This window comes from Gorilla gorilla, chromosome 14, assembly GCF_029281585.2.
Source record: "Gorilla gorilla gorilla isolate KB3781 chromosome 14, NHGRI_mGorGor1-v2.1_pri, whole genome shotgun sequence".
In the NCBI taxonomy this organism is placed as follows: Eukaryota; Metazoa; Chordata; class Mammalia; order Primates; family Hominidae; genus Gorilla; species Gorilla gorilla.
This window is the reverse complement of record NC_073238.2, coordinates 50,725,763-50,744,582: the sequence shown is the minus strand read 5'-3', so window position 1 is coordinate 50,744,582 and position 18,820 is coordinate 50,725,763. Positions and strand designations below refer to the sequence as shown.

Genomic DNA, 18,820 nt, shown 5'->3' with positions numbered 1-18,820 from the left:
GTGTGTTGTGGGATGGAACGGGGTTTGGGCAAACCACCATCAGCAAAGAACATAAAAGTTATGTGTTCAGTCCTATAATATGTTTTTGTAATTGAGTCTAAATTTTGCATTTGGTTTTAGAAACAAAAGCTCCTTTGTAAAATAATTCACAGTGGAGAACCTATTTCTACAAGGTCCCCTCTAGCTGACACAAAACATTGTAAAGTAAGAATATTACTAGTGAAAGGAAATGTTATTGTGTCTGGGTCCACTTCAAAACAAACACACATATCACAGGAAAGTGATCAGCCAATACAAGTGTGTAAAGGATGAGAGGAAGCTTCCCTAGCCAAGTCCAAAGCCTTAAGGCTTGAAAGGGACAAACACAGCACTTCTACCACCAAAACCTTACCCAGAATTGCCCTCAAGCTGGACATGGGTGGCACACACCTTAGTCCCAGCTACTTGGGAGGCTGATGTGGGAGAATCACTTGAGCCTGGGTGGTCGAGACTGTAGTGAGCCACGATTGTCCCACTGCACTCCAGCCTGAGCAACAGAGGGAGACTCCGCCTCAGAAACAAAACAATAAACAAACAACAACAACAAAAAACAGAACTGCCCTCTCCCACTCCCCACTTGGGAGGAAGCAATTTGTCCGTCATCCTTTTGAAGTACAAAAGGATAGTTGGAAAGTTCAGCTTGTTCATGCAGTGAACGGAAACATACACAGTCATATATTAGAATATGAAATAACGAGTTATTAATCATATAACATAAAAACAGAATTCAGTATTAATACAGGTCCTGTATCCCCTTTGTGAACTGTGTGCAATAAATGTCAAAACATTTAGGGAAATAATTTCTTCACTGGACCCAGAAATGAAGACACCTTGAGAATGTTTATCTGCTGGGAAAAAAAAGCGGGGTGGAGGGAATGCTAAAATCTTTTAAGAACTTGTGGGTACTTAAAAATTTTTTAAAGACTTCATAAAATGTGGCTGTATTTTTATGTTTATAATTTCATTAGAGCTTGAAAGAAACAAAATCTGCAGTGAATTTCATCTATACCCATTTCACCAAAACGTGCCTGAGTGTAATCTCTTCTATGTAAAGGAATCTAGAAGACATGGATTTCTTATCTCCTTGAGAGGTTTTGGAGGTAGAAAAAGCAAATCATGTCTTCGGGACCGCCCCATGGAGTCCCCTCTCCAGAGGCCCCTCTGCAGAGGCACACATAGCCCAGAGAGCTCAAGAACTACTGGTCCAGGGCAACTAATTTTGGTGATAACAAGAGCACAGTGCAAATTCACATTTAATCCCCAAAAAGCACCACCCACCCTCAAGGCCAAATCTACTCATCTTTCCTTCCAATCTTTAGAAGAAATTCTAAACAATTGTTTTGTTTTCCATTTTACCCATCTTGTAGCCTACATAAGTGCTGGGCGGACACATTGGCTCACGCCTGTAATTCCAGCACTTTGAGAGGTCAAGGTGGGTGGGTGGATCACTTGAGCCCAAGGGTTTGAGCCCAGGAGTTCAAGACCTGCCTGGACAATATGGCAAAAAAAACCCACCTCTACAAAAAAAAAAAAAAAATACAAAAAATTAGCCAGGTGTGCCAGGCGTGGTAGCTCACAGCTGTAATCCCAGCACTTTGGGAGGCTGAGGCAGGTGGAACAGTTGAGGTCAGGAGTTCAAGACCTGCCTGAACAACATGGCGAAACTATCTCTACTAAAAATACAAAAAAATAGCTGAGTGTGGTGGTGGACACCTGTAATCTCAGCTACTCGGGAAGCTGAGGCAGGAGAATCTCTTGAACCCGGGGGGCGGAGGTTGCAGGGAGCCAAGATCATGCCACTGCACTCCAGCCATGGTGACAAGACTGAAACTTCATCAGAAAAGAGGAGAGGAGAGGAGAGTAGAGTAGAGGAGAGGAGAGAAGAGAAGAGAAGAGAAAACATATATAGATTAGTGAAGTAAACTGTAGATCATGAAAGATCATGAATAATTCAAGCCATACCAAAGCTTAGGGTAGAGGTCTCCCAAGAGACACAGTTGGTGGGTTGGGTTCATTATTCTGATGTTCCTTCCGAAGGTGAAATTTGCTTTTTCTACCTCCCAAAGCATCTTCTAAGACAGAAATATATGCTTAATGGGTGCCTAAATCAAACCTGATCATAGACATAATAGCAGCCCTGTACAAATGAGCATGCTATCCTTGGATTAGAATTAAATGTCAGTGACCTCTAAGAGCTATGTGACTACATTTAGGCCTCAACCCCTGTCTTACTGACTAGGATGGTAGAGTGAAGCTAGAGCAGGCAGCGCTTATTCAAATCCCTTCACCCATCTGTCTACGCTGTCCCTTCCTTCCTTTACTAATCTATGGCGAGCTACCTGGGGAATAAAGAGACAGGAAGGAAAAAAGCCTCAAAGCAGCCATTTACCAAACATGAATATCCCTGGATGCCTTGGAATACTTAATCCTAATAGCATGCCACGTTTACAAAACCAGTTTTGAAGAATATTTGAAATAGACATAACACTTTTAATACTCTCAACAAACATTCCAGACGAATATGTCAGCCATGATAATTAGTAAATAAGTCTAACACATGGTCATAAGACAAGCAGTTTATTGTTTAAAAAATGTTGGACTATATTACAAACTACTAAAGTCTAAGGGAACCTAAATTCATTTACATTTTTAAAATGTCATCTATATTGTAAACAACATTAGTTGATCCAACGTGCAGAAGCCTATGACGATTAATGGCACTTCTGATATGGAGGTGAAGTTCTGGACGTGCTTCCATTCAGAAACTTATTGTAGAAGAAGAACTGCAGGTGGCTCCATGAGGGACACACACAGGTACCTGAAACAAGACCCAAAGCAAGGTCAGCACAAGCCAAGGACTTTGGTTTGATAAAATCTCAGGTCACAGAAAACTTTCCAGTAGTTTTAACAGAATGGAAGGAAGCTGGCTGACTACAAGTATTAAAAGCTGACAAATTATAAATCTAGGTCTTTTCAAATTTATTTGTAAATTTGTACACGTAACCTTACTTTTCCAACCTGGCACCAGATACACAATTTAATCTATTTTTAATCTAGTAACCATTACTATAACCCATTAAGCTTTAAATAGAGAGCTAAGATATGAAAATGTCAGTGACTTACTTTGAAGCCTTGTACTTCTCCCTGATTGCTTGCTGAGGTCGATGGGGTATATCAAGGTACGCTTTATGAAGCTCACTCAGGCAAGGCACAATTTCACTTAATGAATACCCTGTAAATGCAGCAAGGGTTTCTGGCTAATCAAGACAAAAGAAAAAAATTGCTTCACATAACTTTATATTAGATATCTGAAGATAACCAATTTGAAATAAAGGAAATTAGTCCCTTAGTAAATATTCACATTCATCTCGAAAGAGACCAGAACCCCCTTCAGAGATTTTAGATGTAAAATATCAGAAAGAACAGCCAGGGCTCTAAATTTTCTCATATTATAAATTTATAATGCTCAATTTGGGGCTGGATCACTTTTTCCTTGTTCCCTCATGAGTGAAATTTTTACTGGTCCTTATAGAGCCCTGCTTGCCTGACCATTCTATTTGTACACAACATGAAAAATTTTTAGTCAAAACACTGCAGTGCTGGAATAAGAATTGCTTAAAAAAAAGTAAAAGAAAATTTTTAAAAAAAGAAAATGCAGCAGAAAAAAACATAAGCATTCATGAAAATAAGGGTAGACACCCCACTTCTTTTAGTACAACAGTGAGCCTTCAGAACCAAACCTAGGGGTCCATTTCTGATGTTGCCACCTTCTTGGGCAAGAGGCAACACTTTACTGCCCTGTTGTCTTGAAAGCCTGAGGTGCAATCTTCTGGCCATCCTAATTGGACCTAGGTTTTTGTTTTTAATATAGAAGGTAAAAGTCAACAACTTTTGCTTGAAGCAGTCAATGATTGTACCTCAAGGGCCCTCCCTGAATAACAGTGGGCACTGAGGTTTCCAGGCCTGCTTCTGTTGAAGGAGCGTGTGATGCTATCTCCTTGACTTCCTGCAATCTCAGTCCTCATAGAGTGAAGCCATTGAGTCAAAGCCATGATGACTGACCTGGAAGACTCAGTGGCATGTTGTGATCTGCTGTCAAGTTGACCAGATCCTTATTAAACTAACTTGCCCTCATAAGAGGCAAGCCCATTCTAGATAGACCTTGAATTTCATCTAGAAAGAAGTTAGAATCTTACCCAAAAGTGCTTGTTCACAGTATAGTTTGCCAGGCAAAAAGCTGCTGCAGCTATCAGCGAAGGAAGATATTTCAAGAATGGATCTGCTTCAAGTAGACTCAGCTCTGCTACATACTAAGCACAAGAGAAGAAAACACATTGGAATTAGAAATGTGACTAAGGTCATAAGTAAGCCTGGAAATGGCAAGGAAATAAATGGTATCTTATCTTTGTTCAGTCGGCATCTACAAAAATAGATGCTCAAAATTATTTACTGGGTTAGTAATTGGTATGCCTGTCTATAACAACAGTAACATTTATGTTTTGGTAAAATGTCAATACAAAAGTATTTGGCCTGCTCAAAGTATAGGTGATAGGTTACTTTTCTTATGCTAATAGTTTAGGTTTATGCTGAGATAAAGTGGTACTGCTCTGGCAGCTGGAATTGGAACAGAGATTTTAGCCAAAAGATAAAAATATTAAAGCTATTAATCTATCAGGAAGTTCAGAGACTAGGACAGCACCAGTGGGAATATCTCATATTAGAAGAAACATAGTAAAACATGTGGACATCCTTATTACTCTTTGCACAGCACATAAATACCAGATATCCTAGATTATGGTCACTGGAAACCCAGTTGACCAAACCAATACTTCAATGCCTTCAACTAAAGTTCTGTAACTCCAACCAACCAAACAATGCTCATTACTTAATATATTAGGATGAGACTAAAACCTTATTAAACTAGATTTACTTTGTTCCCACTCTATAAACCTAGGAGGTTTTGCTTGTATGTGGTCTGTATCCAATAAGGGAACAGTTTCCAAGCTTAAATTTTTAAATAGTTGGGTGATTAGACAACCCGTGCCTGCCAAACATAGTCAATAGTAATGCCTTATAACCAAAAGCTGGGTTCTTAAAATTAGCTCTTTTTCAGCACTGGAACAGTTTTTCTGGGCCTGTGGGAAGAAAACTGAAAAGGAAAAAAGAACTGAAGGATGATTGGGAAAGGTTGATTTTTACGCTCCTTGGCACTGGAAGTTCCTAGAAATCATGCGGCATACACACCTTAGCCAGGTTCTCAGTCCTGACGCACACTCCTTGTCGCCTCAAGTACTGAAGGAGAAACTGGTTGGTGGTTGGTACTGTCAGATCAAAAGCTAGAACTTTCAGAAGCAAGTGTTCCATTTTTAACAGTTGTCGTTTTGTGTATGTATCATCGGTGACATAGACAAACTCGTCTACTTCAGGAGGATATATCTCTTCATATTTCCTGGGAAAGGAAGAGTTTTTAGAAGTAAAACTTGAAACCTATGGCTCTACTCCTGTGCTACCATAAGCCACGCCTCTCCGCATGGCCCTTGCAGACTTACTTTGCAGCCACATATCCACTTAAATACCACTAAATGACTCAGGGCTATGAAAGTATTAGAAGCTTGTTTCTGGACCAAGAACATGATTATCACAAGGATAGGTTATATTTACTGCTAGGAGTAGTAACAGAAACAATTTCCAACCAAGAATTTTAGGTTTGGGCCTGTGATACACTGAAAGATTCTGAATGACACACACTACAGGTAAATTCCTACACATTCTACAGACCTCAAATCACTTCATAGAAAAAAGTGTTATGATCAACACAATGATAGAAACAAACTCCACAGGCCTCTAGTTTTTAAAAAGATGCTGTTCAACTTTGTCCACTGAATTAGCAAATGATGCTTATAGCCAAGAGACATAATGATATAATTTCACTATGATCAATTCTTTCCTTCTGCCTTTGTTTCTACTTTCTTTAGGTGAATTTTGGCAAGTTTTTCTGCATTAACAATAGAATGTTTGAGACCAGAAGAACAGAAAAGAAACTACCACTCAGCAACAGGTCACTTAAAGGTAGCTCAGCCACAACCCAGCTCTCTTTTCCCACACAATTAGGTACTGTCATGAATGAATGATAGTAACAGGAACCAGTTGAAGTAGTTTATTCACTGTAACCAAATAAACCTGTTATTATGGGTCATTTGCTAGACCACGAAGATAGCTTTTTGTAACCACACTGTCTTTAAATAGGACTTAATAGATAGGAAATAGCAAAAAGACTACACTGCAAAATAGTTAAATTAGATCCTGAATTTGAGATGATGGCTGCCTTAGTCATGACACTGAACTTGTTGCTATAAATCATAACCAGGTGATTGAAGAGTAAACATGTGGTAAGTTTCAGTTTCTCAGTAAATCCTGTGAAGAGGATGATCTTTTATCAAAGGACACATGAGTAGTTTTAATTATCAAGCATTGCATTTCTTCAATAAGAAATAGAGGACAAAAATTCCATGTTTTGACAAGTGATAGTTTCATATTATGCAAGCTGAAAGAACACTTACGAAGCCAAAAGCATAGCTGCTGTTCCTACGAGCTGCAGTTTCCCTCTCAGAACAGACATACATGAAAGGAACCTGTCCAGGAAGTTGACAGCCAGATACAGGGTCTCTGCTCGAAGTTTATATTCTTCCCCAACCTCCACCAGCCAGTCCACCAGAATTGTGCGCATGCCTTCCGTGATGTCTGGCTGCTTCTTCATGTAGTGTGCTTTGGGTCTGTGCCTTATCTGATTGGGAAAAGGTTTTGATATTTAGTAGTTGCAATTTCAGAAAGATCATTCCACAATATAGTTGCTATTTAAAAATCTCACAAGCAAAGGTTGGAAAGATTCTGATCAGAGCCAAATAAATCTTTATCATAACAAGGAAGAAAGTGTAAATTTCTGGTTCTGTAAAGTAATTGGTTAGCAAATTAACCTGGGGTTGGGGGGGCAGGGGAGAATGGCAATATGAATTATTCCTAAGAGTGAAATATTTAACATATAAACCCTTTGAATCATGTAGAAATAGTCCAAGCAATTGCGACTTGCCATCACAACTATTATTTTTCATAGATATTCTTATGTTTAGCTGGCATAAGAGTGCCATTCACTAGTGGTTATGGACCAAGAGTTTATAATTTATCTTAGTAATAAGAGCTTGGGTCCTGAAGATTGAAGTAGAAGGTGGGAAAACTTACTTCAGCTTCCCTAAGGTACTGATAAATTTCTTCAGCATATTCAGTCACATTTATCACATCTGTGCCAAGACTGGATATATCTTCAGACTGGCAGAGGAGAGATGAATCTACCAGCATAGGGGAAACTGCAAGAGTTCAATATTGTCAGATAACTCATTTAATTTAAACATTTGTTCAATCCACTAACCCTCCACAGGCAGTTGTGAATACAGTTATTACTTGCTGTTTTTCTCTTGCTAGTTACTAGCTATTGAATGCTGCAGGCAGTTATAAATACAGGGTACCATCAGCCATCAACCATAGGCAAGTCAGTTACCTGTGTTGAAATCCAGCAGGAAGTGCAGGCCTGACTTGAGTGTGCCGATGTCTACTTCATACACATCCTCCAACGCCATCCCCTCTCTGACCGAGGAGCTGTCTCCGTCCCCCTGCTCTAGTTCATCCATGTAGATGTCAAAGCCTTGCTTGGGGGGCTCTTGGACCCCACAGTCAGGGAGTGCTTTCTTTCCAGCTGGAGGGAAGGCATTTTCTGATCCAGAATAACACCTGATTCTTGTGATCCCCTAAAAAATGTTTAAATCTTTTGTTAGAGGCCACGTGAAAGACCACAGAGGCAATATGAACCTGCATGACTCAAACCAACAGCCTGGGAAGGTAAGATAAATTCTAAACTGAAAAATCTATGTCGGCAATTTAATTCCAAAAAAAAAAGGTCTTCAAAAGTGTAATTTTTCCCCCCTTATCTTTGTCTACATTTGATATTTGGAGAAAGAGCTACCTAAAATTTTAATCTACCTCACATATGTATCAAAGGAAACTCAAGATTGTAGAAAAAAGAAAACCTATAGCTCTCTTCCAAAATGAAATGGGTACCACATATAAAGGGAAAACTGTAAATTGGCTTTTATATTTATAGCATCATGAGATTTTATAAGTAGTCAGCATAACTCTTGATGCAGTGACTGAGTTCCTACAATTCCCCTCCTTAAATAAATAACTTTTTAGCCAGAAGACCCCTATAATGTTTCCATTTTATATCCACTTATTAAGAAACACGATTTTGGAAACTGATGCTGCTAAATTCTCTTACAAGCCACAGAACTTTTACGTATGACCTAATGCATTTACTCTTGGGGAAATTTCTTAATCACTTCTCCTTTTTCTCTATTCTTATAACATGAACAATGGGAACAACTGTGGTGCCACCACAGTGAACAAGCATAATGCATCAAACACTGTTGCGTATTAAGGTGAGCCATGCCAGATGGCATGAATGTCAGCTGAATCAGGGCAGGTGGGCAGCTCTATGAACCTGAGCTATATTTATGCAAATGCCAGCTCTGTCTACCACATTAACATTTTGTTTATAATGTATCTTGGTGTGTACTGTTGAAGGCTACTTCTAAGTTAGTAGGTGGTTCCATAACTTTCCCTTTTATTTATCAAGTTAAATAGGTGACTTATGTCTGTAAGAAAACGAACACTTATGGTAGTAATTGGGGGGAAATCACAAAGACAACAAAGAGTCACAATCAGAAGTTACTGTAACCAGATAACCAAGTTACTGCGAAGTTTGACTCTTGCTACAACCACAGCTCCAAGTTACTGCCAGGTTTGACTCTTGCTACATAGATACTGTGTCCATAGACTGGGACATATATTTAATAAACAAATATTTACTGAGTATCTACTATGTGCTAGAAGCTTTTCTCGTGCCCAGAATTTAGCAGTGAACAAAATGTTTAAAAAGAACTACCCTGATGGAGTTTATATTCTAGTCTGTGGGAGAAGAATGAAACAAACTAGAAAAGACACAGTAGGAGCAAACAGAGCAGAGTGAGACAGTCATATAGGCCATGAGGACAGAAAGAAAAAAGAGGCCAATCATGAAGGACTTACCATAGGCCAATTAAGGATTAGTTTTCATTACTATTATTTTGTTTTTGTTCACTTGCCAAGGCTGATCTAAGAATTGGCTTTTATTCAGAGACAGGAGCCACTGGAATTTTGGGCAAAGGAGTGGCATAATCTTTTTATTTCTTAAAAGGATGATTCTGGCTGTGCATAGGTGGAGAGTAAGTAAGCCAATCAATTACAAAACTTGAAAATTCTAAGTGAGACACAATAGGGATTTGAACCAGGGAAGTAATTGTAAACCATGAAGAGCAAAATAGTTCTAGACATTTAAAAAGTAGAGTTAATAATATTTTCTCATAAGATTAGATGTGGGGTGAGAGAAAAATAAGAATTGAGGAAGACAAAGGTTTGGAGCCTAAATAACAGAAAGGATGGCTACTCCATTTACTGAGATAAGGAAGACTTGGGAAGAGCAGTCTGTGAGTAGGGAAAAGGATGGGTGTTTCATTTTATACGTTGCTTATTATATGACCTAAGTGGAGATGCCAAGTAGGCTCCTGAATATGTGAGCCTGCAATAAAGCTCAGAGGCCCAGGCCAGAGATAGAAATATCAGTCATCACCAAACAGAGAGTGTTTAATGCTAGGAGACTAAGAGGCTACTAAGGGAGTGAGTGCAAGATTTAGATCAAAGACTAGGTCCTAGGGCACTCTAACTTGTAGAGACTATATATATAAGTAACAATTAGAATATCAAACAGTGGCCAATGAGCTAGGTAGAAAACTTGGAGAGTGGTGTTCTACAAGCTGAATGAGAAGAAATTATTTCAAGGAAAAAATAATGATCAACCATGTCAAATAATGCTGATCAGTCGAGGAAGGAAAAGACTATGAATTGAGTCCAAATAGAGCAGGAAAAGAACTAGAGACAGAGAACATTCATCCAACAAACAATGTGTGCCATCCTGGCCAGGCCCAGGTCTGTTCAAAGTAATGGACACACAACAGTGAACATGACAACCTAAATCAACACCCGGATGGAGCTTACATGTTAGTGGGAAAGGCAACATTATATATGTCAAGATACGACAAACTCTCAAGATATGTGGCTTTAAATGGGATAGCTTCTGTCCCATTACTTAAATTTCTTTAAGCACTTAAATTACTTTAATCGACATAATGCAAACAGTTCCTAGACCTATTTCCTTGATACTGGAAAACTAACAAAGAAAATTCGTCGCCATTTCTAGCTGAAAAAGGGACAGGTCAAGGTGATTTTACAAAATCAGCTTCTTCCCTGTGGTCCAGATTCCAGGGTTGTAATACTCAGAGGGAGCGTTTAGTTGAAAGGTTTTTAAGATGGGAAAATGGCAATATATTTGTATGCTTACAGATTTGGCCCAGTAGAAAAGAAAAAACTAATGAGAGAAAGAAAAGTGGCTAGAGTAACATCCTTGAAGAAGCAAGAAGACATAAGTATATTGTACGCATGGCGGGGGGCAGGGGGGCACCTCGCATGAGAGCAGGGACATAGCAGTCACATAACAGGATGTAGATGGCAGATTATATGGCACACGGGGACATGTGGAGATTCTCTTCTGCTTGCTTCTATATTTTTAGGAAAATAAGATACAAAGTGATCAGCTGAGAGTGGGCATGAAGGAGGAGGTTACTGAGGATTAAACAGAGAAGGGAAGGTACAAAATAGATTTCTAAGCAGGTTGTAGAGGACAGGTACAGGGAAATGCAGAAGTGGCACCAGGTAACATAAGAGGTTAGCAACTGGGAATTTAAAATGCGACCATTCAACACAGGCACAACTGACAATTCATAAGAACCAAGTCTCAGGCTTTAAGTTTTAAAAAGCAAACATTGCTAAGCAAATTAAAATTTGTTAAAACCACTTCCACTCAATTTTCTCCAAAGCTTTGAACAGAGCATGTGAAGAGTCAGTAGATGAGGGGCTTCTAATCTAGTTTCTACCATAGCTTTATTTTGGCAGAGGCTTAAACCTTTCAGATTTTCTCACTTATGAAATAGGAAAGGTATAGTTTTCAGTCTGGTTAAGGTATCTATGACCAGTTAAGTTCACACAACTAATATCTGAGGGACCATTACCTGTTAGCATAGCTGCTTAGTCAGTACTGGGAAGATGTCTGCCTTCAAAGCACGCATTTTGGAGTAATCTAATCTAGCCTGATCTAATCCTGATTTTAACACTATCCGCAATGAACACAGCCAAGATTATCCAGTTTGCTTTAGGCACAGCCTGCATCAATGTGAACACTGCTCTAACCTGGAGGAAACCCAGTTCCACAGTTTATTTGGAAGCATTCACATTTCCTTTTAGCCCAGCCCTTAAATTACTTTAATATACATAACCCAAAGAGTTCCTAGACCTATTTCCTTGATAGTGGAAAAAATAACAAATAAAACTAATCACTATTTCTAGCTGAAAACCGAACCCCTCAAGGTGATCTTAAGAAATCAACTGGCCTGCCACCGTGGCTGACGCCTGTAATCCCAACACTTTGGGAGGCCGAGGTGGGCGGGTCACCTGAGGTCAGGAGTTGGTGACCAGCCTGGCCAACATGGTGAAATCCCATCTCTACTAAAAATACAAAAATTAGCCGGGCGTGGTGGTGGGTGCCTGAAATCCCAGCTACTCGGGAGGCTGAGGCAGGAGAATCGCTTGAACCCGGGAGGTGGAGGTTGCAGTGAGCAGAGATCGCGTCACTGCACTCCAGCCTGGCGACAAGGGTGAAACTCCGTCTCAAAAAAAAAAAAGAAGGAAAGGAAAGGAAAGGAAAAGGAAAGGAGGAAGGAAGATAAACAAAGAAAAAGAAAGAAAGAAGGAAAGAAAGGAAAGAAAGAAAGAAAGAAAGAAAGAAAGAAAGAAAGAAAGAAAGAAAGAAAAGAAATAAATCAACTTCCCTGTAGACCAGATTCCAGGGTTGTAATACTCAAGGGGAGTTGTAGGTACAAGGGCAAGAGAAAAGCACCTGGCACCAAAGCAGGAGAGCCGTTCTCCACAAGCATCATTCTCAATGCGTCTGAGTCATTACCTGGCCACAGGTCCTCCTGTACTGCCCATTTGCAGTTAGCAGCCCTAGCACTGTCCTCTGCGGGGGATCCTGGCCCAGCGGGGCTCTGGTGAGTATCTGACAAGCATCGGGACCTCGGGCCACTGTAGCCAGCACAACTCCACTCTTGGGGTTGCTGCAGTGCATTGCTTCAGACTCCACGGGCTGCTGCTACCAGGGAAAGAGAAACAGACAAGCTGGTTAGTCGATCCCGTCCACCCCGGGCTCCAAGGACACAGCGAACCTCTAGGAGGGAGAGCACCAAGCAATGGGACTAACACCAATTGCTGATCTTCCCAGCAATTATTGGGGCTGAAAGGGCAGGTGCGACCGCACAGGCGATCAAAGTTGCTCTGAATCAAAAGTTATTTGAATCCCTGAGGGAGGCTTTTTATCCCAAGACTTCGTGTTGGGCTGGAAGGAGAGAAACATTCTGACAAGCCTCCAAGTCGGGATACTAAACCCACGTTACCTGGAAGATGAAATCTGGGAGCCCCGGTCTTTCCCAGCTGAGATACTCTTCTCCCCAGCCCCCAGTAAAAGATCCAGGGTATATGATTGCGGGAAAGCCTGTCTCCATCCCAAGTGACGAGCAGGGTGCTGCGCTGCGGCCTCCTCCCACCAGACAGGAGGCCCCAAAACCTGCCTGGACCCCAAAGCGGGCCCCGCTCTTCCCGTCGTTATCTTTCTATGTGTCCGGGACAACTGGCAAGTGCACTGGAGGATCGCGGTTAAGAGGTGGCCGGCTGGGCGGGGCAGGGTTGGGCAGGGCCGGGCCGGGCCGGGCCGGGCGGGGCAGGGCGGGGCAGGGCGGGGCAGGGCAGGGCAGGGCAGGGCAGGGCACGGAAGGGCGGGGCGGGAAGGACCAAGTGTCGAGGGATTCCAGCCTGGGAGGCGGCCGGGCTTAGCGCTGCGGCTGAGCTGCACACTCGCGTCTGTTGAATCGGCCAATCAGCGGCGCCCCCGGACCTAGCGGGAGCGTTTCCATGCCGACCGAGGCAGGCGTCCGCTGTCCGGGGCCGCATCGCCATGGCGACCTGCTCACCTGACTCGCTCCGGGTGGACTCGCCGCGACCCCTGGGCGTTCAGGCCCCTGAGGGCCCAATGGGCGACGGCCCTCCAGCTCCAGCTGTGCGTCTCCGCCCGGGCCAGGTGGGGCTGGCCGCGGCCGTCTGCACACGTCCTGGGAGGGCGGACTCGCCCACCCCACGATGGCCCCGGCTTTGGAAGGGACTGTTTCCGTGACCCGTTCTCCCAACAGCCGCCAACAACCCCCTCTAACGTCTCCTGCGCGGCCCGCTCCTGAGAACCCTGGCTCGGGAGAGCGACGCGGGGTCCTCGGGGCTGCGCAGGCTGCGGCGCCCTGCCCACGCTGGCCCGAGGGCGCGGCTCGCTCCGGGTCGGCTCACACACCTACGCTTCCTGCCGGGAGGCGGCTGGGACGCGGCGGGGCTGCCCCAAGTGCAGTCGCGGCAGTGTTGCGTCTCCATCGCGGGGGTCCTTGCGGGCCTCGCCTGCCCCTCCCGGCTCCCGGTGCATGTGGCCTGCGAGGCGGCAGAGGAGATGTGGGGATTTAGGGTCGCACGTGGTGCTCGAGGTCCCCACGAGAGGTCTTCCCCCGCGGGCTCCTGCGCAACTGCGTGAAGCCGGCCCGGGAAAGCCAAGATTGTGGCCCAGGAAGAGGAAGGAACGCGGGCGACAGAGCTGGGGCTTGGGACGTTGAGGGGGTCGGTGGCAGCGCTCCGGGCTGGGGGCCGGGCGGGCGGCCCGGCCGCGTGGGGAGAGGAGTCCCTGGGGTCCTTATACGGGGGGCTTCTGGAAACCCGGGGGCTCAGACGCCTGCATAGGTGACTGACAAGCCAGGTGAAATAATCGAACTTTATTTTTTAAAAAATAATATGTATATATGCACACACACATTACCAATGCTATAGTCTGTTACTACTTTTGCTTTTTTTAAAACATCCATCCCTAAATCTCTAAGTCAGACCCAAAGTCTATTCAAATGGCCACTTTATGCAAGCAACGGTTATCACCGTTTTTCTAAGTGTGCGTTATTAACATTTTCACCAAGCAAACTGAGTGTGGGCATTGCTTTAATGGGAAGATAGTAGTATTCTAACAAAAGCGCGGGTTGAAAGCCTTGCAGTTGAGGCAAATATTAAGAAGTTGGTAAGCATCTGGAGAATCAAGGCTGGATGAGGGAGGAACGCAGAAACGGATCTTGTTCAACATGAAACTCATTTCTATACGTTTGTCACAGACTTCTATTCCTTGAGAGACAGCAGTCCGCTTACACTCCAGATTTCCTGTGCCTTTGAATATGAAGGAAACGGGAACTCTGGTAACATCTAGATTGCCGCAACAGAGAGTCAGAGGCCAACGGGGACCAAATGCTCTGCTTCGCAAGGTGAATGAAAGGAGCATTTCTCTCCTCTTGCCTGACGCCACTATTGGATATCTTCCCGGGAGCCCTCCCCCACCTGCCAACAGTGTTGTTATTTCCTGGGTCGCTGAAGGACTCAGTGGCTAACTCCGTCTGGGACTCTACAGCAAGTCCTGCCAAGAGCCTGAGTCGCTTGGGAGCGGACAAGATTGGCTGCGCTCACGAGACCTGGTCCCTTGTACACCCCTTTTCATCTGATTTCCTTGGACAAAAATGACCGAAACCTCACGCCCTTTTCCTTTTCTCCAAAGTAGAGGCGCCGGCGCAGTGTTTGTTCGTGGAACCTGTCGTTTTGATCCTCTTTTCTGGGATTGAAGCTGAAGCCAGTGTTGGAGTCGGGGCGTGCAGGGAGTGGGGAGCGCCCAACTCCTGCAGAGGCCGATCTGAGGCTGGTTTTCCTCAACTCAGATCTGGCCAGGACCAGATGACAAGGCTACAAAGGTGTCCAGTGACTTTCAGCCGTCTTTAGCCTTAAAAAAGCCTTAAGAAATAACAGTAACCAAATGAGACCTTCGGATAATTTAATACCCCTCCTCTTATCTGAATGGCTGCACCTTAATCCAGCCTTAATCTATATGAAATAGGATTATCATGAACATCTTTTTTCCTGTTCCATCCACTTTGCTAAACTTGGCAAAGGGAAATGGTTAGTTTATGATTGTTTTATTGTGCTGTCTTAGAATTCTACATTGTCGTTACAAGCCTCTGGTCATATCTTAAACAGGAGAGTGAGTCCGATGAACTGATATCTATGTGTGCATGTAAATTCAGATACGTGTATAACTTGTGCAATACTTATGGCTTTCTTGGCTTTAAAAAATATCTACACTGAGGCAGGGCACGGTGGCGTACGCCTGTAATCCCAGCACTTTGGGAATCCGAGGCAGGCGAATCACGAGATCAAGAGATCGAGACCATTCTGGCCAACATGGTGAAACCCTGTCTCTGCTAAAAATACAAAAAGTAGCTGGGCGTGGTGGTGCGTGCCTGTAGTTCCAGCTACTCAGGAGGCTGAGGCAGGGGAGTAGCTTGAACCCGGGAGGCGGAGGTTGCAGTGAGCCCAGATCATGCCACTGCACTCCAGCCTGGTGACAGAGCAAGACTCCATATCAAAAAAACAAAACAAAAAAAAAAAGTCTTCACTGAATATTGTGTTCCAACGAGTAATGATTTATGACATAAAAACAAATTTAACTGAATAGGTGTTCCATTTTTACTTTAAAAATTTAAACTAAAAACTTGGCCTTAGAATTAAGAACAAAAGGAGTAGAGAGAGTAGAAAGGACTTTCTCACAAATTGCACAGTTTTAGTGGAATGCATAATTATAATGTTGCTAAATGCAACATTATAATCTAATCTTGATTTTGCTATGCAAATCGGGATTAGATTTGCATAGCAAAACAGGATTAGAACTCAAACATAAGTAGATTTTAATTTTTCCCATCTTTAAATAAACTATATATTTGGTAATATATTGAGAATTAAACAATATACTTGTAAATACAACTTTCTTTAATATCTAAAATATTTGGCATAACTTAAATACTAATATAACCCCTTTTTTTTTTAACTTAAAAAGTTCATTGGTCGGCACTTCCAACCTGGCAGTGAATGCTCAACTAGCTTTAACTCTAGGATTAATTTTCAAAATAAGGATGACAGCTGAATTCTTTACTAGGAATTTTGTTGTTGTTGTTGTTGAGACGGAGTCTCACTCTCCCCCAGGCTGGAGTGCAGTGGTGTGATCTCGGCTCACTGCAAGCTCCGCCTTCCGGGTTCACGCCGTTCTCCTGCCTCAGCCTCCCGAGTAGCTGGGACTACAGGCGTCCGCCACCAGGCCCGACTAATTTTTTTTTTTTTTTTTTTTTGTATTTTTAGTAGAAACGGGGTTTCACCATGTTAGACAGGATGGTCTCGATTTCCTGACCTCGTGATCTGCCTGCCTCGGCCTCTCAAAGTGCTCGGATTACAGGCGTGAGCCACCGTGCCCGGCCCTTTACTAGGAATTTTTAAAACCCAAAAGTCCTATTAAAATCAATTCCCTTCTCCAAATTACAATTCAGACAGTCCTTTCAGTTTGTCAGCAATTACCCGGTATTTCAGAGGCAGTTATTCTATTGCATTTGTTCATCCTAGCTAGCAATTAACCTCCTGTTGAAACATTTCAGTTTTTATTAATTAGTATGAAATCAGGTTGTTTTTCAGGATGAGGCTGAAAGAAAGATTTAAAAAAAAAACCCGCCAAGTTTATTTAGGGACAGAGGTCCATTTAGGGACATATGTTGCCTCTTCATAACATGCCTCTGTCATTCTCAGGTATACATTTAACTAAGAACATAGTTTGAACAGTAAAATGAGAGATAGATGTTGGAAAGAAACAAGGAACCAGCTGCAATTTGTGACATTTTAGCACTTAGCTCCAGGGAAGATGACTAAAGGATTGAGCAACTCCAGCTTGAAAAGCAGCCAAAACTGTACACACCTTAAGAAGCATATTTCATCAGGTAGTGAAACGTGGATCCCTTAGTACATAATGGGTGAAGTAAGTTTTCATTAAGACTTGTAAGAAGTCACCTTCTCCAAGTGAAAATGGTATGAATACATACGTGAGATTAGACAAAGTCTACTGTTCATTCATTCATTTCGCAAAGTTTTTTGAGCATCCATTGTATGCCAGGCAGTAGCTGGGTATGAGTACGATAATAAAAAATGATCCCTGCCCTCAAGGAGCTGTTCTTCCAGGCAAGGAAAAATAGCAGATAGTCATGGTGCAGCATAATTAGTGTTTATTTTACCATAAGGAATACAGATGTATAAAGGGGGAGCAGTTGGAGCTTAAGAGAAAAGGAACAAGGTATGTTGCTGGGAAGACTTGGAGGCAGTATCCAGATGATTAAGGTCTTAAAGACAGAGTGAGGGCCTGGCATGGTGGCTCACGCCTGTAATCCCAACACTTTGGGAAGCTGAGGCAGGCAAATCAATTGAGGTCAGGAGTTCGAGACCAGCCTGGCCAACATGGTGAAACCCCGTCCCTACTAAAAATACAAAAATTAGCCATGTGTGGTGGTGAGCACCTGTAATCCCAGCTACATGGGATCCTGAGACAGGAGAATTGCTTGAACCCAGGAGGCGGCGGTTGCAGTGAGCCGAGATCGTGCCACTGGACGCCAGCCTGGGTGACAGAGCAAGATTCCGTCTCAACATAAAAAAAAAAAAAAAAGACAGGGCAGGAAGTATAGTCTACATATATCCTAGAAACGGGGCACCCAAAGAACAGCAATTTTCAGCGGTGCTTATCCAGCACCTTCCAAGGGAAAGCTCTAAATTGTGATGTCCAAAAATACCCTTCACGACTGTCTCTACTGGCTCAGGTACAGACTCCATGAGCAATTAACTCATCAAGAAGCCAACCTCCCAGGAACCTGGTGAGAGGAAGAAGTTTCTGCTGACTTTACTTACCATGAGTTAGTCCCTAATCATGTGCACAACTAGAGATGTATTATTAAAAATCAATTTCCCATGATGCACAGTTGAGGCCTTTCCCAGATTCTGCACCAAGGAAAAAATAATTTCAGTGGGACAATACAGCCATTTTCCATTACAAATAATTGGGAAAGTTATTTTTAATTTCTGTGGATACATAATAGGTGTATATATTTATGGAGTACATGAGATGTCTTGATACAGGCATGCAATGCATACTAATCACATCATGGGAAATAGGGCATCCTTCCCTCAATCATTTATTCTTTGTGTTACAAACAATCCAATTGTACTCTTTTTGTGATTTTAAAATGTACAATGAAATTATTGACTACAGTGTCCATGTTGTGCTATCAAACGGTGGGTATTATTCATCTTTTCTATTTTTTTGTACCCATGGCCACTTCCCCAAGCCCCCAATTATCTTTCTCAGCCTCTGGTAACTATCCTTCTACTCTGTATGTCAATGAGTTCAATTGTTTTGATTATTAGATCCCAAAAATAAGTGAGAACATGAGACGTTTGTTTTTCTTTGCCTGGTTTATTTCACTCACCATAATGATCTCCAGTTCCATCCATCCTGTTGCAAATGACAGGATCTCATTCTTTTTTATAGCTGAATAGTATTCCATTGTGTATATGTACCACATTTTCTTTACCCATTCACCTATTCATA

At 42.6% G+C, this 18,820-nt stretch overlaps 1 protein-coding gene across 4 annotated transcripts; it reads right to left on the bottom strand.

The window, feature by feature from the left end:
* Nucleotides 1–2,600: 2,600 nt before the first annotated feature.
* On the bottom strand, nt 2,601–13,578 carry CCNA1 (cyclin A1). 4 transcript variants are annotated; one of them, XM_004054382.5, is made up of 9 exons: nt 13,260–13,578; nt 12,197–12,385; nt 7,592–7,838; nt 7,276–7,400; nt 6,600–6,823; nt 5,284–5,488; nt 4,236–4,349; nt 3,163–3,296; nt 2,601–2,857 (listed from the first exon to the last, which is right to left on the bottom strand). In XM_004054382.5, the coding sequence occupies exons 2-9, from the start codon at nt 12,359–12,361 to the stop codon at nt 2,806–2,808; spliced, it is 1,266 nt and encodes a 421-aa protein (XP_004054430.5). In that variant the 5' UTR covers nt 12,362–12,385; nt 13,260–13,578; the 3' UTR covers nt 2,601–2,805. The 4 variants fall into 4 exon arrangements, with proteins under 4 accessions (XP_004054430.5, XP_018895027.4, XP_004054429.5 ...); XM_019039482.4 differs by having other exon boundaries at nt 12,197–12,382; nt 13,260–13,546; XM_004054381.5 differs by lacking the exon at nt 13,260–13,578 and adding an exon at nt 12,687–12,922.
* Between the last annotated feature and the right edge of the window lie 5,242 nt (nt 13,579–18,820).